The sequence below is a fragment of the Vitis vinifera genome, chromosome 8 (assembly GCF_030704535.1).
Source record: "Vitis vinifera cultivar Pinot Noir 40024 chromosome 8, ASM3070453v1".
In the NCBI taxonomy this organism is placed as follows: domain Eukaryota; kingdom Viridiplantae; phylum Streptophyta; class Magnoliopsida; order Vitales; family Vitaceae; genus Vitis; species Vitis vinifera.
The window spans coordinates 21,558,512-21,585,811 of NC_081812.1; the positions used below are offsets into that span (position 1 = coordinate 21,558,512).

At 31.5% G+C, this 27,300-nt stretch overlaps 3 protein-coding genes across 4 annotated transcripts; all 3 read left to right on the forward strand.

The window, feature by feature from the left end:
• Positions 1 to 4,068: 4,068 nt before the first annotated feature.
• On the forward strand, positions 4,069 to 5,515 carry LOC100265920 (peroxidase A2). The gene is made up of 4 exons (XM_002279884.3): positions 4,069 to 4,356; positions 4,453 to 4,644; positions 4,729 to 4,894; positions 4,980 to 5,515. The coding sequence occupies exons 1-4, from the start codon at positions 4,069 to 4,071 to the stop codon at positions 5,408 to 5,410; spliced, it is 1,077 nt and encodes a 358-aa protein (XP_002279920.2). The 3' UTR covers positions 5,411 to 5,515.
• Positions 5,516 to 6,918: 1,403 nt separating this feature from the next.
• Positions 6,919 to 9,031, forward strand: LOC100260713 (uncharacterized). 2 transcript variants are annotated; one of them, XM_003632674.4, is made up of 2 exons: positions 6,919 to 7,122; positions 7,208 to 9,031. In XM_003632674.4, exon 2 carries the CDS (start codon positions 7,490 to 7,492, stop codon positions 8,720 to 8,722), a length of 1,233 nt encoding a protein of 410 aa, XP_003632722.1. In that variant the 5' UTR covers positions 6,919 to 7,122; positions 7,208 to 7,489; the 3' UTR covers positions 8,723 to 9,031. The 2 variants fall into 2 exon arrangements, with proteins under 2 accessions (XP_003632722.1, XP_002279934.1); XM_002279898.5 differs by having other exon boundaries at positions 6,921 to 7,122; positions 7,437 to 9,031.
• Positions 9,032 to 22,003: 12,972 nt separating this feature from the next.
• On the forward strand, positions 22,004 to 23,990 carry LOC100265773 (homeobox-leucine zipper protein HOX11). The gene is made up of 4 exons (XM_002275711.4): positions 22,004 to 22,556; positions 22,686 to 23,020; positions 23,143 to 23,222; positions 23,349 to 23,990. Exons 1-4 carry the CDS (start codon positions 22,295 to 22,297, stop codon positions 23,665 to 23,667), a joined length of 996 nt encoding a protein of 331 aa, XP_002275747.1. The 5' UTR covers positions 22,004 to 22,294; the 3' UTR covers positions 23,668 to 23,990.
• Positions 23,991 to 27,300: the final 3,310 nt, after the last annotated feature.

Consider the following 27,300-nt stretch of genomic DNA (forward strand, 5'->3'; position numbering starts at 1 on the left):
GTAGGTATCTTAATCACGTTATTACATTCATTGCTCATATTTTTATAAGTTGGTCCAATTTTTATTTCATTATCATATTTTAATTATATTTTCAGTGTAATCAGTCTTGTTTTACATCTACTTAAGTGAAAACAAACTATGACATTCAGTATTGCATGGAAAAATGGTATTAATGCAAAAGAATAAATTAGATTGAAAAGCAATAGAATCAAACGTAAGTGTTTGTGGTTATAATTATTTCATTGAAATATGGTCACGATAGTTGAAGCCTCAAGGATGATAGCAACTTAGCAACAAGTCAATTAGAAGGAGACAAACCCATAAAAAAAACAACTGAGAGGCTATTGCACTACCATTGCATTACCTCAGCTTCCTGTAAGAACATTAAAATTGATGTCATTTCACTTTTGGGTGATCTTCTGGTACAGCCATCTTTCAACTACATCAATTCACCCTCAATTTCCACACTTCACAGGTATGCGAGAGGTATCAGCACTAGACGATGGCATTGGAATATTTGGAACAAAATTACTAGAAGTGAGTAGCCCATTCTGCTGTACTTACAGGCTCCTTTCATCCTTCCATTGAACCATAAGCAAGTGGTCGAATATGTTGCAGTGATAGACTCCTCTTTATCAGTGTCTCCTTAGGAACTGGGATAAGGACTCTTTTTTGGTTGGTTACCTACCCTCTTGTCTCTTCCATTCATTGCTTTTGTTTTGCATAAAGAACGATATATACCTTCTTTTTTTCTATGTGACTTCAACTCATATTAAACTTTAAGTTCAATCTGGCATGCACCAGGAGTAGCTGCAGCATATTGGGAACATGGGGCCGATGTCAGTCTGAATGCATTTTCCTTGGTGGTCCGGTAGGTGCCAAACTGGGTTTTGTTCTACAATAATATTTAAGTCGGCTTTGGACTAGAATTGTGGGATCCGGCTTTATGGCATTCGATATGAGGCTCTGGTGAAGGAGTGGCATTATTGCACCCCAATATGAACCTCCTGTGAGCTGACACCCATGACTTCTGATCATTTCCTCTTAAAACAAATTTGACTTCAATAAAAATAAATCAAATCTTTTATGATATTCGATTTCACACCCTACGAATCTGTTTTTTAAGAATAGTATCTCGAGATAGCTTTTCAAAATTTTCTTGCCTTATGAGTGGTGTAATTAGGCAAATTTTACCCGTCAAGTGCAATTTTCAATTCTTCTTTCTTTTCTTTTGTTTATTTTTTTAATTTTCTTTTCCAAAAAAAAAATAGAACAAAGATTAGGTAGGCATTGACTGATGGGTAAAAAGTTCATATCTGTAGAGGCAAATTCCGTGTGAAAAATTAAATTTATCGATTAGATTTTTAATTAACTTGTAGGTTTTCCAAAAAAAATATAAAAATAAATATTTTGAAAGCAGACTATAATTAAATTGTCTCATGGTTTTTGCCATGATGATTGAAGAATGATAGCAAAAAGTCAAGAAAAAAGAGACAAACCCATAAACAACAATTGGCGGACTATTGCAGTACAATTTCATTACCTCAGCTTTTCAAAGAAATTTTGATGTGATTTCACGTTTATAAGTGTTATCATATTCATAAAAAAAATTGATGAAATGGTCTGCCCAATTTCTTATCCTCATTCTACTGGGCTGAAGCCCAATTCCCAGATCCCAGCCCAATTCTAGTGGTTGAACCCAAAGTGGGGCCCAATGCCAGTGGTTGAGCCCAAAGTGGGGTTATGAGGGGGGCAAAGTAGACACTGCAGTACATATTGATTTATTTAGCTATCATGCATTAAATGCCTGTGCCATAGTCAACTTCATGCCAGCTTATGGTTCTTATTTCCGAGAAGTCTATTTTCTAATAAAAATATAAAATAAAATAATGATTGGGCTAGAAGCCTAGAAGCTTTCTAATATTTATATTTTTATTTATATTTATATATAAAAGAAACTTTTAAAAAGTGAAAATTTTTGAAAATTGAAAAGAAAATGGAATATTTTGCACCCATAAAAATTTGAATTTTAAAAAGATAAAAAAGTATTTATAGTTAAATATTTTGGGGAAAAATCACTTATTTTCAGTATTAAGATTTCAGTGAAATTAAAAAAAAATAAATAATATCTTTTCTTTTATAAAATCTATTGAATATCCATCCTTTTTTTTTTCCTTTTTTTTTTTTCATGAAACCACCATCCAAATTTGTTTTTTTATTATTATCTATGTGATTTTTTTTGTAATTTTATATTTAATAAATATTAAATAAATTTCTGATTGGAAGATTCCTTTAGTTTCAATTTTGAATTTTGAATTTTTTTATTATATATTGAATTATGTGGTATTTAATTTTTTATAAAGTATAGATGTATTTAATTGCTTATGATAAAAAATATTATATTTACTTTTAATTATAAACTATCAAGCTCTCATTAAATACATATATTTACTTGATAGTAGTGGTGAAGTCTTATCCAATAGATAATTATTAAATAAGAGGTTTTATTCTTTGAATTTTTTCTAGAAAATTACTAGAATTATTGAAAATTTTCTAATGAAATTTATTGCTATTTTTAAAAATTCTTTTGGTAAATTTCTTTGAATGTTTTTGATAAACCTTTTTATAAAATTTAAAATATTTGATTTAGTAATTTGGTACTTTAATTGTTTAATTAATTAATTATATAGTAATTATAATAAAGTAATAAATGATAAATAAAGTAACAACTGGCCTCTCATGTGAAACCAAGGTTTAATTCATTTTTGGTTTGGATTATCGCAAAATTGGATTTTGATGTGGTGTAGAATTAGAGGGTTTTCAACTTATCGTATATGTATAAAACCTCCTTAAAACCATTCAAGAGAATAATTGGCAAATCGAACCTTTATTTGTGTATGATGCATGATACCCTCATGTGAAACCAAAATTTAATTCCTTTTAATTTTGATGAAAGCAAAATCGAGCTTTCATGCAGTCTAGAACTAGAGGGTTTTCAACTCTTGTCGAATATGTATAAAACCTCCTTAAAACCATTCAAGAGAACGATGAGCACATTGAATCCCTATAAAATATTGAGTTTGCATTTTTCTCTTTCTTAATCTTTTTATATATATGTACAATTATTATTTACTATTTTTAATATATTATCATTTATTTATCTTTACATTCATCATAATTCATATTTGTTAAAATTTGAAAAAGAAATCAAGACTCAATTCATTCCCCCTTTGGATATCTATCTTAGGCTAATATATCAAGAATTTACACCTCATTGTTACTTTTAATATATATTCATAAATAATATCTAAAATATTATTAATCATTTATTATTTTTAAGGATGACTCTTAATTATTATTATTATTAGTATAGTACTCTCAAATTAGCAATCTCGAATTTCATTTTGCAGTGTATCATGCGAATGATACTATAATCTTTTGTACCTCGATATGAAATGTTTATTTATAGAAAATCATATCACCATCGCATTCTTTGAAATACTCATCATGACAATGATCTCATAGTGGGTGTGTACGTAAAATACCTTCCAACTTTTATTGTAAGTTAAAGAGTTGAAAAGTATACCAATGCAATACACGGTACTCACTTTTGTAGTCATTACCATCAACCAAGCATTAAGACCCATAAACCCCTAAAACCCTAATTAAACCCCTTTGACTACCACCTTAAACACTTGTTCATATGCCTCGTAGGTAACCATATGATCCATATCTTCATGTTTGGACATAGACATAAGAAATAGCAAAAAATAAGCAAATGGCAACATTCAGATTCCATCTTAAGTTATGAATTGGTCACAAATGAATATCAAATAATAGCAGCTACTACCCAACATAAAAAAGCATGATATTCCATTCACATTTTTTTTTCCACCAATTCATTTCTAAACTTGGCCCAAAAAAAAAAAAAGTCTAAGTTGGACCCATGAAAGAAGAAAAGTACCAACCTAAGATCAAAATTTTCCTTTAATGGTAGAACTCTTCCCAATAGCACATGCCTCTGTTCATCAACAATACCATAAAATTGAGGTTTATGATCAAACAATGATGCGTAATGGTGTGACACCCCTCTATATATGGGGCTGCATTTTGAGTCATAGAGAAACAACATCAACAATGGCCTCTTCTCCATCTCATTTCTTCGTACTAATTGCCACCATTTTCATATCTTCACTGTTTCATCCCTCAACTGCTCAACTAAACTCGTCCTTTTACTCCTGCACATGCCCCAATGCATACACCATTGTCCGCAGCATTGTTCACCAGGCCATGGCGTCTGATACCCGGATCGGAGCTAGCCTAGTTCGTTTACATTTCCATGATTGCTTCGCCAACGTAAAAGAAAATTATTTACTTTGATATTACTTTCTAATTCCCATCTGGAAAGAGGGTTGTTTTCTAATTTTCATCTTTATGTTGGTTTTGTACTAGGGATGTGATGCTTCAATTTTGCTGGACGACAGCCCGAGCATACAGAGCGAGAAACATGCTGCTCCCAATTTTAAGTCCGCTCGGGGATTCGAGGTAGTTGACCGCATCAAGGCCGCTCTTGAATGTTCGTGCCGCGGAGTTGTCTCCTGCGCTGACATTCTTGCTCTGGCATCCGAGGCATCAGTCTCTTTGGTAAGAACATTTTTCATGTTTTGGCTTGTTTGGTTGCCCAGAAAGCATAATGCATGCAAAGACTTTAAACTCTGTGTCTTGCAGTCAGGGGGTCCTTCATGGACTGTTCTACTGGGCAGAAGGGACAGCACAACGGCCAACCAAGCCGGAGCCAACACTTCAATTCCTTCTCCCTCTGAAGGCTTGGCCAACATTTCCAACAAGTTTTCTGCAGTTGGCCTCGAGATTACCGATCTAGTTGCCTTATCCGGTCCTTACTCCTCCAATTTCCACTTCTCCAACATGTTCTAACTCTCATGAATCGAATTCTTAGAGGAGTTGGTTTCATTTTACAGGCGCTCACACCTTTGGAAAAGCTCAATGTCGCACATTCAGCGAGAGACTATACAATTTCAAGGGCACCGGCGGTCCAGATCCGACGCTCAACGCAACATACTTGGCTGTTCTTCAACAGATATGTCCAGAGGATGGGAATGGGGGCTTTGGTCTAGCCAACCTTGATCCCACAAATACATCTGACGGTCATGACTTTGATAATAACTACTTTTCCAATCTTCAAAGCCTCCAAGGCCTTCTCCAATCCGATCAAGAGTTATTTTCAACACCCAATGCTAAAATAATCGCAATTGTGAACAGCTTTAGTGGTGATCAGAGCGCCTTCTTTCAGAGCTTTGCTCAGTCCATGGTAAAGATGGGAAACATTAGCCCGTTAACAGGGAAGGATGGGGAGATTAGGTTGAATTGTAGAAAGGTTAATGCAGGCTGAATTCCATGTGGCTGGTGACTTTTGTGAGGTGCGGGGCAGCAAGTTAAAGGCCCTCCTATGTCCCTATTAAATAATTTTTTTTAGTTTAAAAAAGTAAACTAATTTTCCATGGAATTTCAAGTTTATTAGAAAATTAGAGTGCGTTTCACAGTAATTATAGAAAATATTTTTAACATTTCTAACACTTAAATGATAAAATTTTTTAAATATTAAAGATATTAAAAGTGTTTCCTATAATCATATCAAACAGACTCTTTAGTAATGATTTTTGAAACAAAGTCATCTTTCTAACGTGAAAATTTAGACTTTTATACATATCTCACTTCATAGTAAGATAGGTTTTTTTTCTTCCTAAAGTGGAGATTGAAAAAAGAAATTCAATCAAGTAATATCTTAATCAAAATTACTTAGAGGATGTTTATTTTTTTGGTCTTTTACTAAAAATAATTTGTTTTCAGAATTTAGGTTATTTGTTTTTATATTTTTCATAATTTATTATAAACTTTTTATTGAATAAAAAAAGTCAAAATATGTCGTTTTTTCTAAATAGAAAAAATAATATATTGATTTTTTTTTATTTTTTAATACTTAACAGAAATAAAATATTACAAAAACAAATAATTTAATATTTAACATTATTAAGCATTAAGGTTCTATTTAGAATGAAGTAAAAAAACAAGCACCACCTTAATCTTAGTCAACTACGATGAAATTCTTTTTTTTTATAAAATAATAATCATTTTAGAGAAGTTCGATAATGCATAAACTTCATAACCTTAAATAAATTAATATTATGCCCATAAACTCATTTTTAGAAATAATATGATATCATGAGCCTATAAAATTTATTGGAGATATAATTTTCTATATTTTTAATTGAAATTTAACTTAAATACAATCACTCAGTATCCATGTAAATAAAATATTATTTTTTTTAAAATAAAATATTATTTTTTTAACCTATTGACCCAGTGATTTTACGACATCTTTATATATTTTATTATTTTCTTAAAATATATAAACTTTTAGTATACGAATTCACGTGAAATTGTGATTATTCATTCACAAACTCATTTTTGAAGAGAATATGAGAGGATATTTCATCGTGAGTTTATAAGGTTTACGAGTGATGCAATTATTTATATTTTTAATTAAAAATTATCTTAGATCATTATAAATATTGTCTCTTTGAATCTATTAATGCATGTGATTTTAAGATATATTTATATATTTTACTCTTTTATTAAAATGTATAAAGCTTTATTATATTATGCCACGTGGAATTGTGATTAAGATGATTTTTCTTTTTATCATTTTTTTTTTTGAAATCCTTTCTATCTCAATATTATTAACATACTCATTTCTATATATATTTATTAGAGTGCAAACCTATGGATGAGTGCCACCACACATAATATAAAGTATTAAAGGTCAAAGAGAGGAAATTTTTAATTATAAATTTCACATGGTGCAATCACCTAAAAAAACCTAATATAGAAATTTGTAGCTTTAGAAGGGTGCACCAAAAATTTCCCACACCCTCTAAGCTTGGGGTTGAACCCAAAACTCATACCCGAACCCACTCTTTCTCTCTCTAGATTGTAGTCGAATCCAATTTTTCAGACAATCTTCTCTCTAGAACGGATCACTGATCCAGAGAGAGCTCCATCTATGGGGACTCGCGATCGTCTTCTGCTGATCATCAAAGCCAGGTTCTCAATTTTCGCCTTGCTTTTTTTCTTTTAACTCTCAAAAACCCTAGATTTTCATTTACTTACTTGAATTGCATAATCTCAGCTTTGGTGACTCGGGTAGGGCTTAGGTCACTGTTCGTGTGTAGAAATCGGTTTTTTTCGACTTGGGTGTGTTTGATTTGAAGCGGGTGGTGAGATGAAGTTACAATCTTGATGACCTTGACCTAGGTTTATCTATTTTTGTGTAAAGGGTAGGGTTTTTTATTTGGCTGTGTTGAATTTGTGATGGCTGATGAAGCAAAGTTACAATTTTGATTATCTGCTGAGCTTAGGTCACCATTTTGCGCAAAAATCGGGGTTTTTGTGAGGGGCTAATCAATTTGTGATGGGTGATGAAACATCGGACCACACAATGAATCTTGATTTGAATCTAGGTCCAGGTCCTGAGCCCGGATCCGGATCGAATGACCCGGTGAGCCTGAATGATTGGGTTCAAGAACCTGTTCATAGAATTAGGGAATCGTTGAGGCTTAGGACGCGGCAGCGTTGGAGGTGGCGACAGGTTCAGATTCCTCTTGAAGCTAGAAACATTTCTATGGAATTGATGGCCAATACCGGCAATGGGAGCAGACCACAGGAGGGTGAGGGAAGTGTTGCGGCTGAGGAAAGAGACAATGAAGTGCCCAAAATGTGTGAAAATAAGACTACACATGTGGAGGATGAGGGGTTGGGTGGAAAGGATGATATTGAAAAGGGTAGCAGTGGTGAAGGGAGTTTTTTCGATTGTAATATTTGTTTGGACTTGGCTAGGGACCCTGTTGTGACTTGTTGCGGTCATTTGTTTTGTTGGCCATGCCTTTACCGATGGTTACATGTGCATTCGGATGCTAAGGAATGTCCAGTATGTAAGGGAGAGGTGACTGTTAAGAATGTGACCCCAATTTATGGCCGTGGGAACAACATCCATGAGCCTGAGGAGGATTCGAGTCTCAAGGTTCCTCTTAGGCCACATGCAAGGAGGATTGAGAGCTTTAGGCAAACGATTCAAAGGAATGTTGGATTTCCAGTTGAAGAAATGATTCGGCGTCTTGGAAGCAGAATTGATTTAACCCGGGATTTAGTTCAGAATCAGGATCAGGATGGGGCCCGTGATACACTTGAGAGAAGTAATTCTTTGATTAATCGGCTCCTCACTTCTCGGGGAATTCGCAGGGAGCAGAATGTAACTGTGCCCACTGATGATGTGGTGGATTTAACACAGAGCGGCACAAATAACTCTGAGGCTGTGGAAAGCCGCAGGATTCCATCATTGTTTCCGCGAAGATCACAAGCTCATAGATCTAGTACTCTTTCTTCATTTTCGTCCGCATTTGAGGCATACCTCCGTAGCCAACCTATAGGAAGGCAAGAGCAGCCTCCACCAGTTGATGATAGAGATTCTTTCTCAAGCATTGCTGCTGTTATACACTCAGAGAGTCAAACAGTGGATACTGCTGTTGAAATAGACTCTATGGTGTCTCTTTCTACTTCATCTTCCAGAAGACGAAATGATGCTTCAAGAGTTTCAGATGTGGACAGCGGAGATTCACGTGCACCTAGAAGGAGAAGATTGAACTAGCAGATTTTCCTTTTCCCAATTATTCTCATATTCCGGAATAGCTGGACAATTTGATAATCCAACAACTATGTAAGTGACAATAACCTTTATATTGCCTTCATCTTACAAGTTACTCGACTATTGCCACAACCATTGGCTCCCTTGAGATATTTATAAAACCTTCTAAATCTTTTCTGCTTGCATATGGTTTGCAACATTGTCCTCCTTGAAGGGGTTCATGCTTTCAATTTGTATCGCAAATCAAATTTGTAATGGAACAAGTTGGCCAGCTTACTAGTCACCGCTGTACATAATCTTGCAAGTTTCTTATATCTGTGTATATTTGCTTTTGATTGGCTGCATGTTTTTAATTTCCTAAGTATTTGTCTTGTGTATGGAAAAACTACTAGATGTGTTAAGAATAAAGCTGCTGTTACCAGATTATTGTGTTAAATAGGGTTTTTGGTTGTATGTGTTGCCTCTTTTGTCCCCTATTTTTTACTTATCATCTTGGTTCTTGGTTCAACTGAGAGAAGTTGCCAAGAAGTTGGTTTCAACCCTAACTGGCTATTTCTTTCTAGTGCACAAAAGAATTACAAATTGGTCCATTTCTTCCTAATTTCTGATGTGTCAACCAACCTTGCTTGTAACTATCACAATAGGCCCTAGTAACACCAGAAAGAATAGCCTTTGCTAGAAACTACTTCTTCATTGCTAAAATTTTTAGAAAGCTACCATTTTGACATTGATCCTTCATTGGCATCAACACAACCAAAAAGGAATGCTCCTTCTATTAACCTAGCTTGGTCATTGCATTCTAAGCCATATCAGACTCCTGACTCCTTCATATGATAATTCCCCTTTGTTCATACCATTTGAAATTGAAATCGAACTACTTACTCTTTACTGCTGGAGATGATTTGGTTAAGTACGCATTAGGACTGCTAGTTCTTACAGTTCATTTCAATTCACATTCAACTAGCAGTACGTTTTAAATTTTTATACTTTATTATCATCTTCTAAAAGAGTGGAATAAGTCCAGTAGGGCAACCATTCTTCCTTTATGGTTGAGTTAGTTTAAATTGGGATTATTTGGTTGTCTTCATAAACACATTTATGGGAAGATAACAAGAGAAGAGAATAATATTTTTCCATTCCAATTCAAATTACTTCAAAAGTATATGCTGCAAACACACATATCCTATTCTATTTATATCAACAAGATGTAATCCTATACTGAACTTAAAACTTAACAAAGTGTTAATCCCAACTAATTAGCTAGATTTGTGCCCAATTCTCTGGGAATCATTAACATATCCGATTCCTTGAGCTGCTAAAATCAAAATCTGTTAAACTAAACTCTTAGGCTAAGAAATCTTTATGGATCTTTATTCTCATTACAATTGGAAAAACTTTTTAAACTTTTAACCTCATCTAAACTAAGCTATTATTCCTAAAATGGGAAGAAACTTACAGCATAATCTAAATCAAATATAGTTGCACCTTCCTTAGCCATCCTATGGTTTACCTGACCATGCTATCCTCGCCTTATGGCACTGGAGCATGACTTATTGTATACCAGACATGATTGTTTCAGTAGCTTTGATGCTTCCATCAACTCACTTAACTCTAGGCATTAAAATGATTTTTTACTTTTCCTTTCTTTTTCAAATTTCTAGTTCACTTCATCCTAATTTGACCAGTAATTAGTTGTACTTTTTGATATATGAAATGACTGAGAGTTTCACAGGTAGTAACTAGTTTCATTGCCTGTTAATCATCCATAGAAAATCTCCGTAAAATGTTCTGTTCCATCCCTCATTAGGAAAACAATTCTTAAAACTCAAGTAAGAATTTTTGTACTGTTTGGAAGAAATATAGATATGAAGAGAAAGGAACAGAGTAGCATCTAGTCTAAGACCAAGAGAACTCCCACTCAAACTGCTCTCTCTGCTCACTCACGTGGCATTCTTTGTGTCTTCTTAGTGTCTTTGTGATAAAAGACAATCATCTTTGGATCATGTTCTCAAGAAGACAATCTTTTATTTCTTCCTTTTATCCAAAAAAAAGGGAAAAATGTGGAAGATATTTTTATTTGCCTAAGCAGGCAATTTTTTTCTTAGCTTGCTCCCTGTAACTCCTTGTTTCAAGCTCTTCCTGAAACACTTTCTTATTTGATTTGGTTGCTGGCACTTATTTGGTTCCAATACAGTCAGTTTAGTGATCAAATTTTATACCTGGAAAAAAGAAAAAATTAGGTCTACACTCCCAGATGATATTTCTGGAAGGGTGAAATATGCTTCAGATTTCACTCAGGTTTGTTGTTTGAAATATGAGAATGTACATTTGGGTGTGTCCACAGAAGCATCTTCCAGTGACTTCTATTCCATGCTAGTTAGTTAAACTCCTTTCCAAGGATCAATTCCCTCTTTTCTGAAACATAGCTACTACAGATTACAAACTTTCCTTCTTTTGTTTCCTCTGTTCTCCTCATGATCTTGTTTCAGACGTTTATTCAATATATTTGCCTACATTATCAATCCTAGTTGCTCTTGGTCATATCATACTTGTATAATTGAAAATTTCAAAGCATGATTAGGGGATCAAAAACCTGAGACCAAGTTCATTGATGGTTTCATATTCTTTACCAATCACCCCCCACCCCAAAACAAGCAGTGCCCAGTTCACTAACCAATCAAATTCTTAACCAATCCCTTGCTTTGCCCGTTCTTTTCACCCACCCACTTAGGGTCAAGGTTTGAATATTTGGTTTGAACATCAGTTATATTCACTATAATGATTGATGGTAGCTTTGGTCAAAATGATGAAACTTCTATATCAAAGGGTCGATATTAGTAAAGTTCTGGGGCCATTAAAAAGTCTCATAGTGAAATGTCATGAATTCCGTCTTCCATCCTGCTAATGACAATATTTATTTTGACCATTTACTGTGGCGTTTATGTCTACAAATGTTATATTTTTGCATCTAAAGTAGAATGCTGTGGTTTCAAAGCACAATTATTTCCACTATGTAATTCAGCACTCATCCAAATTAGAGAGTGGCATTCTGTGCCAATTATGCTCTTCACTGCATCTTGCCAAACATTATGAACTAACTTACTTTCCTCAATTATTGCTACCATTAAATTTTACCAAACAATATATTATGCTTCTATGATTCCATCATTTGTTGTCTCATCACTTCTCTATCTTTGTCGTTGCATTCTTGGCAATGCATACCCCAGCTATCAACAGGGATTGCTTTGTTGTAATCCATTTTTTTGTAGGCCACAGTTAGGACATGTTTAGAAGTATAACCCCAGGGTAGGATTTGCAGAAACGGCACTTCTGGTGAGATTGCCTTTTAGGCTAGTTAGCCCTTGCTGTAACATATTATCCAGCCAATACTAGCCTACAATTTCCTGTCTTCCATCTGCACACCATGTTCCCGAAACCAGATGTTCATAAGATTTGAGTCCTCATTTGAAATATTTTATGATTAGAGGAATAACCGCAGGTACCCACTATAATACATACAAAGTTTTCAGTACTTATGAGCTAGAGAGTTATTTTTGTTGGGTAGTTCTTGAAGATACATTGACGTTAGGTTGTTAGATACCATAAGAAGTGTGGAGAGTTTTCTCGGAATTTCTTTCGCCCCATTATTATTTGAGTAATAATGAGTCATTATTAGTGTGGATAAACTTTCTAATCTTTATGATTGTTATTGTTTATTGACCCGTGAATCAGATTTTCATCTTTATGGCTGTGATTGGCATGACTTTGTGAGGACACTGAGGGGAGATTCTTTGTAGTTTTGCTTCTTCTGTGGAAATAACTGGTTCTCTGAAATATTTGCATGAATTTGAATTCTCGGTACCTGCATGAACACTTTACAGCTATCGTTTTGGACAGTGTGGCTTGCAAAATGTAAGACAAAGAGCCCACTCTTGAGTGTATTTTTGTCTCTGTCATTTTTCTTTTTCTGCGGTTGAAATCTTGAGAAGCCGCCTTGGAAACAAATCTCGAAACCCGTTTGATTGTGATTGTTTTGGCATATTTTTTTGTCTCCTTCAATGTAGGACAAAGAACAATCGCAAGCAGACAAATGATCCATCGCCTAACCTCATCTTCTGTATGAATGATTGTTGGCATCCACCTGTGTTTTAAGGCAAAACAGTATTTTGAAAATGTTTCCAGGAAACTCTTGGCATAGGAATATTAGGTCCAGAAATGGTCTGATTGTGACTTGAAATAATGGTCCCAGGAGATATAAGCTGGGTTTTTGAGAAAAACCTTAATGGGGCTTTTTCTTCCATTATCTCTGCAACCAAACAGACGGAACTGGGCTTGGGGTGACAGTGGAGTTTGGTGGGTCTGCAGACTACCAGGCCTTTTAACCTTCGGGTTGAACATATGACATGATGATGGTGATGAGTATGAGTTACTGAGCATGATGATGATAATCATGTGGAGGATGAGGATGAGGTTGAAGATGAAAGATGAGAGAGGGAGGAGGAGAGAGAGAGAGAGAGAGAGGGAAAATAAGCCTGAAAGGTCTGAGAAAAAGGAGATTATGGGGGTTGGGGGAGGAATGGGAATGATTGGGGGAGGGAAAGGCTATGATTGACCACACGAGGGAAACGTATATGCCAAGCCATCCATTGGTCAACACTCCTCATCATTACCATTTTCCCTTTTTTTTTCTTTTTTTTCTTTTTTCACTTTTCTTTCCTCTTTCTCCAAAATCCCATTTTCCATCTTCCTCCGAAAAAAAAAATCTTTTGTCAATGGTAGCTTCTTCTCATTCTAAGCTCTACTACTATTATTACCATCATCCAAAACAATCATAATCTGGTCATTGTAGGTTTTTTCTTTCTTCTTCCTTTGTTATTTCAACATCTTCTTTTTCCTTCTTTCATTTCCATTGAAAATAAATTCATGATTTTCATCATTTTTCTTTTTAGCTTTGGGCTTAGGATAAATCTTATTTTTGGCTTCAGTCCAAGTTGAAATTATAATTTCGAGGTGACAACTTTAGGAGGTTAAAAGCTTAATAGTATGATTAAAGTTTGATTAAACATTGGATAACACTGTCCATAAGTTAAAAAGGTGGATTTGCAAGAACTTGTATTATTCAAATATTTTTATTAATTTAGTTTTTAAAATACCATGCATAAATTCAATGGATGGATGTGAAAATCACATTCAAAGCCATACCTTTCTGAAATATCAAAGGAAATAACAGATGGAATGATGAAACATAATGTACGCATCTCAAAATGAATGATTAAAAATCAGATAAACATGAAGCATGAAAAGCAACCCTTTTTCCTAAACTTCATTAGAAATTTTGAAGAACAGCATGATGGGTGATGATAATGATCATCATCAGGAGGGGAAAAAAAACATATATTTATGGTCGGCTGTCTCTATCTTTGGCAGCATCACACAGGGGATCCCAGGTTGAGATGGATAGGAAAAGAAGAAGAAAATAAAGCATGAGAGAGAGAAGTGATGATGATGATGATGAAGGTAATGATGATGATAATGAAAGGAAGGCATGAGAAATGAGAAAGGAGAAAGGAGTAGGGGGTGTGATAATCATGATGTCTAAGAGACAAGGATCCTTCTATTTCCAGGGTTGCATGCTAAGCTGTCTTGTCTTTGCCCTCTTCACTCTTCACTCACTCATCTTTCCTCCTAATCATAAAAAAATAACACTCCCTCACTTCTCTCTCTTTATTCAAACTCCATTTTCTGCCCTGGATTTAGGGAATCTGCAATCATTAAATGATATGAAGCCATGCCTCTAATCATGCCCCTTCCTCTTTTCCTCCTCTCATTTATGACCTTGTTTAACTTGGAAAAAAAAATAGATATAAAAAGGGTTCATTTTTATCATTGCTTTTATTTTTTTTTTTCATTACCATCTTTATACATTTATTCTCTTTATCAAAATTATTTTTTATAAATAAAAATATTTTAGATAAAAATGTTCAATAATTCTCTAAAAATAAAATACATTTATAAATATACTATACGATGAAATTTGAAACCTATAATGTTTTAATGTGTTTACATTGAACCTCGGCTCTTAATTTTGAGTTCCATATTTTGATTAAAAGTTATATTTTATAAATGTTTTAAACATCTTTTACTAAATAAAATTTGAGTTTTTCCGTCACATTTGAAGAAAAATATGGTTCCTTACTTTTTAAGAATACGATGAAATTAAGTTATGTTGTGTGAGGTTTTTCTCTCGTCTTTCTTCTTTTTAAACTTTTTATTTTTTTGTATTTTTTAAAAAACATATTTGAAAAAAAAAATACACTGATGGAATTTGAAAACAATTTTGCACTTCCTGGTGTGATTTAAATAGGTTTTAGAAATATTAATTCTTAGTTGAGGTAATATGTAACTTTTGTCATTAATAACAGAACAAGTAAATGAAACTATTTTATGAAAAATGGAATTTAAAAATTATTTTGTGATAATTATAACATTTTCAATTAAATTAATATTGACTTCTCTCACAGAAAAAAAAAACCATTCATCTCTATTAATATTTTTAAAGTTGTGTTTAATCTTTAAATTCTACTTTTTGCTTTGGGGACTTCCTCCGGGCATGATTTGAGATTTAGAGTATATTTGATATTAATGTTAGAAAATATTTTTAATATTTTTAATACTTGAATGATAAAAATTTTAAAATATTAGAAAGGTTAAAAATGCTTTTTAAAATTATTATCAAACAGACTATTAAATGATAATAAATATCATTATCTTTTTTAAATTAATTCTCAAACTAAAATAAATTTTATAGCAAAAATAAATTATTGGGAGAATTATGTTTTGGGGGTAGATGGACCCTCAAATTAACAAAAGGTCCATGTAACTTTTTAAATTGAGCTCAAGACCCAATGAAAGTATGGAAATTGAGTTGAAGGATATCATCCATCAGTATTTCCAAAAATGTCCTTTGTTGATTTTGAGAAAAAAAATTAATATTTTTGAAAAATACTTTTATTTAATTTAATATTTTTGATTTAATTCAATATTTTTAAAAAATACTTTTATGTAATTTAATATTTTTTAAAATACTTTTATTTAATTTAATATTTTTAAAAAATAAATTTATTTAATTTAATATTTTTTAAAAAATTAATTTAATATTTTTTTAAATACTTTAATTTAATTTAATATTTTTGAAAAAAAATTATTTAATTTAATATTTTTGAAAATTACTTTTATTTAGTTTAGTATTTTTGAAAAAAAAAATTATTTAACTTAATTTTATAAAATATTTTATATATGTTCTTAAAGGGTATATTTGTCCGTTACTATTTCATATCCTTCAACTCAATTTGAAGAGTTATGTGGACCTTTTGTTAATTTGGGGCTCATCTACCCCAAAAGATAATTCTCCCTAAATTATTTTTATATCTTTTTATTGTTAAAAACAAAAAAAAAATATAGAACCAAATGGACAAAAAAAAATTACTATTTTCATATTTTATTTATTAGTGAATATAACACAAATAAGAGTTTTTTATCTTTATAATATTTGAAATATAAAAAATTTTAAGTGTTAAAAATACTAAAAATATTTTTTTAAAATCACGAAATGAAATGTAAAAGTTTCTCTAAATGTTTTTTACTTGCCAACTAATTTGAGAATCACATTCAAATTTAATTTTGCTGCTACAAAAAAGAAACCTCAAGATCATTAATCATAATTTAAGATCAATCCTCCAGTCAATTCTAATTATTAAAAAAAAAAAAAAAACACTGAACTCATTTCTCGATATATTGGAGGATAAAAGCATCACTTCAATCCTCACCCCATTAATCACATGCTAATCTATTTATTTCTTCACAATCCTTTTTCTATATACTTTTTGATTTTTCTTACTTTTAGGTGGTGTTTGTTTTTTTTTACTTTTTGTTAAAAGTAATTTAATTTTACAATTTAAGTTGTTTATTTTTTTATTTTTTCATAACTTATTATAAATTTTTTACTAAATAAAAAAAGTCAAAATATATAATTTTTTTTAAATAAAAAAAATAGTATATTGATTTTTTTTACTTTTTAATACTTAATAGAAATAAAATACTATAAAAACAAACAATCTAATATTTAATATTATTTAATACTATTAATAATTAAAATTTTATTTAAAATTAAATAAAAAAAACAAACATCACCTAAGGGAATGTATCTAATAAGTTAACTGTATCTATTCCTTTTTAGTGTGTTTGATATTCGAAAAGTACGAGAAAGAAAGAAAGGTGTGAAAGAAAATTTATTTTGTTTTATTTTATTTTAATAAAAAAAATAGAAATGATAACATCCGTTGATTTATATAATTTTTTTATTGTTTTTCAAATGGGATTTGTGAAAGTGGTAGAATTTTCAAAAGGGTAATTATTTGTTTGAACAAGTTGGATTTTGAAATGGAGTCAAATCCGAAGGAGCTATAAAGCCTAAAGATGATGAGGAAAGAAGCGCCTTAGAGACGAAGAGGGAGAAGGGTAGGGTTGGGGGACTGAGTTGCATAAAAAGTAACGAGATGGAAGACACGCACATTTGACAGAGCTGACAATTACCCTCTTTCCATCATTACTTACATTGACTGTCCAACTTTCACACCTTCCTCACGCTTCTCTCTCTCTCCCTCCCCTCCCCTCCCTCTGTCTCTGTCCCTGTCCGGCTGTCCCTGTCCCTGTCCCTGTCCTGTCAATCCTCTGAATACGACGTCGTTATACCCCCCTCATGGACCATTGTTTTTAGAAAAAATATCATTTTTGTTTGGATGCTTATCTTAATAATGCATTATTACTGTACCTCAATAATGCACACTTACTATTTTTGTGGCTTTCAATGCCCTTCGGATTCAAATAATATGATCTAAGAGTACAAAGCATAATTACTTGGCTTTCAATATCTTTGGATAATTTCGATAAAATAATATGATCTAAGAGTACAAAAGATAATTACTATGATTAGTACAATAGAATTATCAAAATTTTGAATATTTGTATAAAATATTAAATATTTATATTCATACGTATATGTTTATTAATTATTATAGTTTTTATTGTGAAATTTACTAATTAAAATGTCACTTTATATGAAAAGAATGATTAGACATGAAAAAGTACAAGGTGGCCTAAAGATGATGGGATTGCTAGTTTTGTCATGTTCAATAAATGTGAAATATTTATGCAATTTATGAAAAATTATATATTTTTATATATAAATAAAATATTTAGATAACAATACAAACAAATTTATAAGATGCTAATTTAGTATAATATAAAGGGGTGAAAGATTATGATTGAGTGTACTAAAATTATGATTATAATTAATATGATAAAAATATAAGGTAAATTATTTTTTTTATATTTGACTTCGTTATGAAAAGATAAATAAAATTATAATTAATTATAAATTTATATATATTTTAAATTTATTTAATCTTCTTATAATTGGAAAAAATAAATAAAGTAAATTTTAAAAATCATATAAAAATAATTTATTGATTTTAAATTTATTTTTTATTTTTTTATTTTATTTCTCTTATATTTTTCTTCAAATATTTTAAAAACTAAATATAAATTTATTTTTGTTTGGTTATTGAAAAAATGTATTTTAAATAATATTTATGATTAGATACATTGTATTTTTTCAATGTGGAAGAAATGAGACAAGAAGAATAAACATCTACATGTGGAAGTGGATTCAAAAATTGATTTCTTAAAATCATTTTGACCTTTAATATCTGATTTGTTTTTTAAGGCTGAATTTAATACAAGAATATAAATTTATTTTTGTTTGGTTATTAAAAAAAGGTATTTTAAATAATATTTATGATCAAATACATTGTATTTTTTCAATGTAATTTATTTATAATTAAAAAATTCACACTTTTTTCATATTAGAATCAAATTTTTATTTAATTTTAAAATTTAGTAATATTATAATTATAATAAAAATATTTTAAAATATAATTCTTAAATATAATTTTAATACTAAAGTACCAACTAATTATAATTCTATTTTTTATTTATATTTCTACTATTAAACTCTATGGAATGAGAAATTAAATTAAAAAGGATTTATTATAAACATATTAAATAATTTTATCCAACAATAAACAATAAAAAAAATAGCTAAAAGAAAATTAAAAAGGCAAAAAGAAAAAAAGAAGTTTGGAGAGAAGGAGGATGGATACAGATACAATCAGGTGATAATAATGGAGAGAGAAGGGTGGTAGGGACCACATGTATATAAGGGTGTGGAGAAGGAAGATCCCCGGTACAAATGATTGCAACTGTAGAACTTGTCTCCTTTACCATCTACAGCTGTCCCCTCTCTGGGTCCCACTCTTTTCTCATCATTACTCACTCACGCCTTCCTCACGTGACTCCCCCCCACTACGTACCTCTCCTTTTCTCCTTTCTCCTTTCTCCTCTCCCTCCCCCTACCCCACCTAATTTTCTGCCCCAACCCACCCCACCTACCCCCATTTTTCCTTTTCGACTTTTCTTAAGTTTTCCCCCTTTTCCGTTTAAGCCAAATAGCCGTGAATTTTTTTTCTTAAATACTTGAGCCGCCATTGAAGTAACATACACTCTTGTTCCTCAAGAAAACAAATCCTTTCACAAAATTTTCCCTTTTTTTTTGGTATGAAAATGAAGGTCAAAATTCTTATATGGTAAAAAAATAATATTTCTTATATTTATAGTTTTAATTATAATTTAAAAGAATAAAATAATAAATAAAACAATCAAACAGGATTCTCATATATAAATAATTTATTATGAAAAATAAAATTTAATATCTAATTAAAATTTTGAAACATAAAATTAGTTTTTTTATTTTTTTTAAAAAAAGAGTTTGGAATATTATTGATAAAAAATAAAAACAAATTGCGTTATAAAATAATTATTTGTCACATTTATTTTAACAAAGAGATAAGGTTTTCGAATTCATGTCATTTTTCGGTTGGACATAGACCAAGGATCAATATTAACGGCTATCATTAGTGGATTCAAAACCTCAAAAAAGTGAAATACAAAATTCCACTTTTTAATCATGAAGTTTTGTGATGACCAAATGGAGTGGGAGATAATGATTATTCCAATAGACAGTTAGTCACTATTTTATTTGTGTTAATTGACCATGGCAATCAAAATAATTCAACATAATCATTTTCAAATCTTAATTTCTGGGATTTAATCATATGATTAGGTTTCACACACCCTTCTCACTATTCATCATTCATATTTCCTTTGTTTTTTTAAAAAAAAATCAAAATTGCAATCAAATATTCAACAAGAAAAAGTAGCCAAACTTCACCAACCCATGGGTCAAACTTGAAGACAAGTTTCAACGACTCTAAAAGGGGAAAAAAAAAAAATTACCCTATAATGATACATTGCATGCCCACTTTTTTTTTTTTTTTATAAAAAAAAAATAATTTTTAGTTTCAGTCAAACATTTATCCAAAAAACTGGCCAAGTTGAGAGGAGGTGGATAGCTTTACTTTTACTACTAAAATATTTTGGTTGGTTTTTAGAACCAAGAGTCATGAGTCATGGCCACTCCATTGGACTTTTTTTCAGCTTTCTAGATTTTCTCCAAGTGGTCCTATATTCAATTTTGACAAAAGAATATTAATATATTTAAATTAATATATTAAATATTTGAAAAAATTACAATTTCAAGCATGTTAAGTTAGAAGAAGACTGAATGATACCCCTTTTCATTTAAAGAAGTGAGGATGGGGGGCATGATGATTGGCAACACTCCATCAGGACCATCACATTTTCAATCGCAGAAAAAGTCTTTTGTGAGCATCCAATATACAAAACCATAATTCACATTGATTGAAGCAATAGAGCTCTCTATCTTTTAACATAAATAATTTACCAAAACAACTATCGCAATAAGTGTGCAATTAAACAAATTACGGTGGAAGTGGGTAAAACATTAAACCTAAAAGAGAGGTGGGTGACCAAATTATGGGTCTTCTCACTCCCTGCTTCGTCCTTTTTAACCCCTTCAATATATTATTAATAAATTCAAGGTAACCAACCATTGAATTATTAGAGTTTAGTGACGCAAATTGTATTCGACTCCGTTCAATGGGTAAAAACATGAACATATATTTTAATTTTAAAATAATAATAATTTTTTTTTGGTAACTATGGGTAATTTTTGATGGTATGTTCCTATACCAATAATTTACGTATAGCGCTCTTTCGTTCTCTTTCTCCTTCTCTCTCACTTATCATTAAAGCCTGCATGACTTCAATAATTGCAATGATCCCAAAAGCATGACATATCTGACCTGGTCACCTCCTCTAGATGTGTATTTTAATTACGACTCCTATAAAGCTATCCCACGCGCGTGGACCACCCCCACCTCTTTCAATCTTTATATTTATTAAAAACACCCAACTCCCACATTTTTTTTATTATTTTAATATTAATATTCTTTTTCAAAATTAATGCCCTCATTGGATACCCAGGTTGGGGTTTTCATCATTTTAAGATAGTTTCAAGGATTGATGGCTGCTGATCAGAGGACAATGGGACATTTTTTTTTTCCTTTATTTTTCTGGGTTATCTTTAATAATAATGATGATGATGATGGTTATTATTATTATTATTTAAATAAAATAAAAAGGACTTTTTCTTGGAATAGTGAAACATAGTCTCCTTGTCTGCTTAAGTAAAACATAATGGGGCAGTTATGGTCAAAATCTCGTGCTAATCTGACCACTTCTTCAAAAGTTTTCATTGGTTTTGGAAGAGAGTTTGGTTTGGGTTCACGCAATGGGGGTTTGCCACGTTGTAAAACTCCCATTTGAGGTCTGGTTCGGTGAGTCAGCGGTCCAAGCCATCAGGGACTTTTCATTTCAATTGCGTCACCCCATTTCAAGCATTTCTTCTAATATCCTCCAATATCCAACTAAATCCTAAGCACATAAAAATATAATTAGAGTCTTTTACTCTTGAAACCATTAAATTATTTATAAAAAAGAAAATGGGAATATATATATATTTGGAAAATGATGAGAATGTCTCTTGTGGGTAAAGCAAGAAATGGGTATTGGGAGGGGGGTTTATTTACAAATACGTGATAAAGACGGCCTAGGATAGTAGGAGAGAGGAGGGGAATGTTTCTTAAAAGTTAAGATTATTCAATATTCAATTATTCAACAACTGGGATTTATGATATCATATCATATGCTTAGTGGTGGGGGAGGGGAGGGGCGAGGGGCGAGGGGGGTTTCATGGCGTTATATTAAATCTGCGCTGCTCTATTCTCTCTTTCTCTCGTGTATGAACGCTTGTATATTTATATAGATTCACGTGCGTTTGTCAACCTGGATTTGTCGGTCAATCTTTACTCGCACAAGGCAAGCAAAATAAAGGGTCTTTGCTTGGGCTTCACTGCGTTTATATATTGCAAGATTGCAAAAGTGGTCTTTTTTAAGCCTCTCTTCTTCAACGTCTATCCAAAACATTCCATCACTTTCTTTCCCTAGTTCTGGTGGAACCGTGGAAGCCATATCTATATGGAGCTAGCTCTGAGCTTAGGTGATGCCTCCAAGCCCTTTACATTTCTTGACAAGACCCAGAAGATGGTCAACAAAGATGCAGGGTTCTGCATGGGTTTAGGGACTGGAATTATTGGGAAGGGACAGGGCCATGGAGGTGAAGAAGATGAGAGGAAGGTTTCATCAGATCCGCCCGTTCAGCTTGATCTTCTACCGTTTTCCCCTGTTCCTCGCCATCATCCTTCTTCGCAGCTTCGCTTCCCGTGGCTCGCTGATAACCGTGAGTCTGCGATACCCAAATCTCCAAACCTGAGTTTCTCGATCTTTGTTTTTTTTCGTTATTCTTATCGCTTTTCAGCGCTTCTGGCTTTCTGACAAGTGGGTTTTGATGGTTGCACCTGATTCACAGTGATGTCTGAACCCGGTTCATCAGATGGATCCGGGAGAGCCCTGGACGTGAACCGGTTTCCGGTGGCTGTCGCGGCGGCCGAGGATGCGGACGACGGAGGAGCGCTGTCGTCTCCGAACAGCACAGTCTCATCTTTTCAGATGGATTTTTCGATATACAGAAGCGGAAATGGAGGAAGGAGCAAGAGAGATTTGGAGGCAACCGTGAATGAAGTTGAGACATCGAGAGCGAGCGACGATGATGAGAATGGTTCAACTCGGAAGAAACTCAGACTCTCTAAAGAACAATCTGCCTTCCTTGAAGAAAGCTTCAAAGAACACAACACCCTCAATCCTGTAAGTCAAATCTTAGAGTCTGAAAAAAAAAAAAAAAAACCATTTTTTTTAACAGAAAATATTTTCAATCAAATGAGTGAATACGATCTTCATTTTTACTTATTATTAATTTGTTTTTGCAGAAGCAAAAGCTGGCTCTAGCCAAACAACTGAATCTCCGGCCACGCCAAGTAGAAGTGTGGTTCCAGAACAGAAGAGCAAGGTATGATGATTATTTTCTTCCATAAGATTCGGTAGAGAAATAATGTTTGCAGTTGCACCTTGGCTCAGGGCTCTCGTCCTCAGTTATGGGAATTGATTCTGATGAAATGATACATTAAATTTGTAGGACAAAGCTGAAGCAGACGGAGGTGGATTGTGAGTATTTAAAGAGATGCTGTGAGACACTGACAGAAGAGAACAGAAGGTTACAGAAGGAGTTGCAAGAATTAAGAGCTTTGAAAACTTCTCAACCCTTCTACATGCAGCTTCCTGCCACCACTCTCACCATGTGCCCTTCCTGCGAGCGCGTGGCCACCACCTCCACCTCTTCCTCCGCCGCCGCCGCCGCCCCCACCTCCACCTCCGCCACCCTTGCCAGAACCAGACTGTTCCCCTTTTCACAAGCCCATGTGCACCAGGCTCCAGCCCACCAGGCTGCTTCATGAGACACATCATAAAATCCAGACCTTAAAAAAAAAAAAAAAAAAAAACCCTAAAATGTACTAGCTTCTTATTTTTAATTTTTTGTCGTTTTGTAAATATTTTCGATTTGGGAGGATTTTATGTGGAATTACTTTTGATCTGATAGTTTCTTGGTAATTGGGTTTTAGAAAGCAGAGGTTGGAAAGAGTGATTACAGTATATTATTGACTACTGAGGAGAATGCAGGGAGGAGATTTTATTAGAGAACCCTTTTTGAAAGGGCAATTTCCTCATGTATTTCATCCCATTTTGTATTAAATTTAATTAAAAAGACTGCTTCCCTTTCTCTCTTTCTATTTACTTTGATTTCGTCAAGTCTGGGCTTGGCTCCATGGAAGAAGACAGCATGGTGCATGTGGGTGTGACAAGGACTATGATTAAGGTATAGATAATGTGATCAAGATTTAAACTTATGATCAAAATACAAAGTACTTGATCAAGGTATCGAGCTATAAAAATTATGACATCGGTATGAAAAAATACGACGAAAAAATGTAACTTTATAATAAGAATACAAATAATATGAAGTACGAAAAGATGAATCACCTGTACGTAATTATAGTATAAAAAAATATGATCAAGATATTAAATGGGTAAGAAAACTCGAATACATAAAATGTAATTATGGTATGAAGAATATGATAATGTATTAAAGCACCAAAAAATGTGACAGATATAAATAACGCAACCAATGTACGAAAAATATTATTACAATATTAAATTTAAAGTATGAAATGTGTGAATAAGTACTAAGGTATGAAAAATATAAACTACACATGAAGAATACAAGTATGATACAAAAATATATGATAAAGGCATGGAAAATGTAACTAATACATCAAGGAAAAAAATGTGATCGAAGTAAAAGTTGTGAAAATGTAATCAACATAAGTACAAAAATTGTATCAAAATGTAAAAGAGTAATCAAAATTCGAAAGATGCAACTAAAATACAATGAATGTGACAATGATGATGAGATATGAAATTTGTAATATGAGAAAGGTTAAAAACAAAAAAAGTATAGAAGTATGAATTTATATATATATAATTATTATTATTCCACATAATAAGTTTTTTTTAATATGATATAAAATAAATAAATAAATGTTACCTTTAAAGCAATGAAACTTTCAACTTGGTTATATTTTCTTAGTTACAAATATAAAATTTAAAAGAGAAATAAATTAGTTTTAATTTTCATTAGAAATTGTTAAATTTGGACTAGTGTTAGATATAATATATTTAATTAAATTTTATCTTAATTTATTATTTTGTTAATAAAAATTTTAAAAATTGATTAATTAACAAAGAGTTATAAAATTTTTATATTTTTGAAATATATGTAATTTAAACTCACTTAAATTTTTTTGGATTGCATTCATTTTTTAATGGATCATTTATTTATTTATTTATTTTATTATTATGCACATGATAATAAAAGTATGTCTCTTTGATACCAAAGTTTGACTCGCTTTAGAATTACATCTAAAAATTGTTTTATTAGAATTTTTCTACATCACATTTGAAATGCCTTTCTCTACTTTTCTAAATAGTATATTATAAAAAAAAAACCCTTAAAAAACATTAATTTTAGCATTTAATATTAGGACATATGATGTAATTATTAGGGTTGAAGCTAAAGCCAGCTACTTGTACATTGTTAGTTGGTGTTTATTTTTTAATTGAATAGAAAAAATCAAAATATTTAATTTTTTTTATTACATTAAAAGTAATTTATTGATATCAATTAATATAATTAAATTAAAGTTATTGATGACAAATTTATTTTAGTTATATTGATTGATAATTATACATGTTTTTAGTTGAATAAAAAAAATTAAATATTTGACTTTTCCTATTTAGTTTAAAAAATAAACACCACCTTAATCTATTATTTAACAACTTAAAATTTTAAAATAATTGTTTATATAACATATTATTAAAGCTTTGTTTTTTTTTTTTTAAATTTATTGAATTTATGATAGGAGATTATATTAAGAATGTGTTTGACAATCAAAGTGTTTTTCATGAAAACATTCTCTAAAAGTGTTTGTAAGAGAATCGCAATTTTTTTTTCATAAAATACTATAAATGACTTTTCAGATTTTGAAAAATATTTTTAAAATTTTGTCCAATATTTATTTATTTATTTTCAGAAACACCTCTTAACCTAAAAGGGTTTATTAAAATCACCAACAAACAGACCTTAAGGCTATGACACCCGTTCAAACTGGAATTGTTTCACCTCACAATAAAGAAGTTAAAAGCTTAACAAACAAATTATTATTTATTAAGTACCAAACGAGCTGTTAATATTATATTTGCCATGCTATGACCATGTATACATACTAGAGTCTTTGAAGGCTGCACATTATTTTTGGTTGACCAAATGTTGGATTAAGCATGGAAACTAAAATAATGCACCACCCACCACCAACATTATAATTTCATGGCATGCTCCATTCCGCCCTTTAAGGTTGTGCTATACATTCATTCCGTGGCCCCATTTTTTTTTTTTTTGGTTTTTCCTCAAAAAAAATATTTTTAATTAAATGAGATAGCCTTATCTTATTAATCAATTTGTCCTTATCACCTAAATTGGATAGTTTAACTACCAAGTTTTCCCTTTTCTTTTGAATATCATCCAATGATTTGTATCAAGTCACCATCTCTGTTTGAGCCCACCCATTTTATTTTATTTTATTTTATTGCTAGGCAAGTGGAAAATTAAATCATACGTTTTTACTATTTTAATAATAATAATAATAATAATTATTATTATTATTATATAATGATATTATAATTATGATTGTTATTATTATTTGAAAGTATGAAAGGGTCATCCTCATCTTAGAAGGTCAAAATTCTCTTGATAATATCATAGAGCCGGAAATATCAAGGAATGTTCCAATTACTTCGATTTCAAGTTTTGTAAAAAAATAAGTAAATAATATAAAAAAATCATTCTTTTAAATCAATGATGTTATGATAAGGAGGGAAGACCACGAAGACATGTCATGTAAAAAGACAAAGATTTTTAATATGTTTCGATGAATAATATAATCCTCAAGTGTATTAACACTAAACAATTCATTAATCAAAATGAATAAACAGAGTTACAATGATAAAGATTAAAAAAAAACTCTTTTAATTACACACACTCTTAAAAAAAAAACTCTAAACATAAAAATGTTAAATACATAGTAAAACAAAACTTGTGAATTAGCACATAAAAAATAAAAAAATAAAAAAAAATCTCAATGGCATTGCCTTCTTTGGACCCTCGCAAGCTCATCGGGTGGTAGCTTGAGCCTTACAAGTTGACTAGACAACTTAATTGTCGACATCCTAGTAAGGTCCTATAAAATTTATTCAAACTTCATAATCCAATATCATGTTTGTTAAAATCTATATTTAAAAATATTTTTTTAAAAAAATGTTAGAAAATTCAAAACTACATTTCAAAGGAAGATTATAAGCCATGACTCACCATTTTTTTTTTTGAATAAGTCAACAACATCTCATGCCTCACATGTGAACACGAAATTATTATTTGAACTCATAGAAAAACATGTTTTTCATTTGAAAAAATAAAA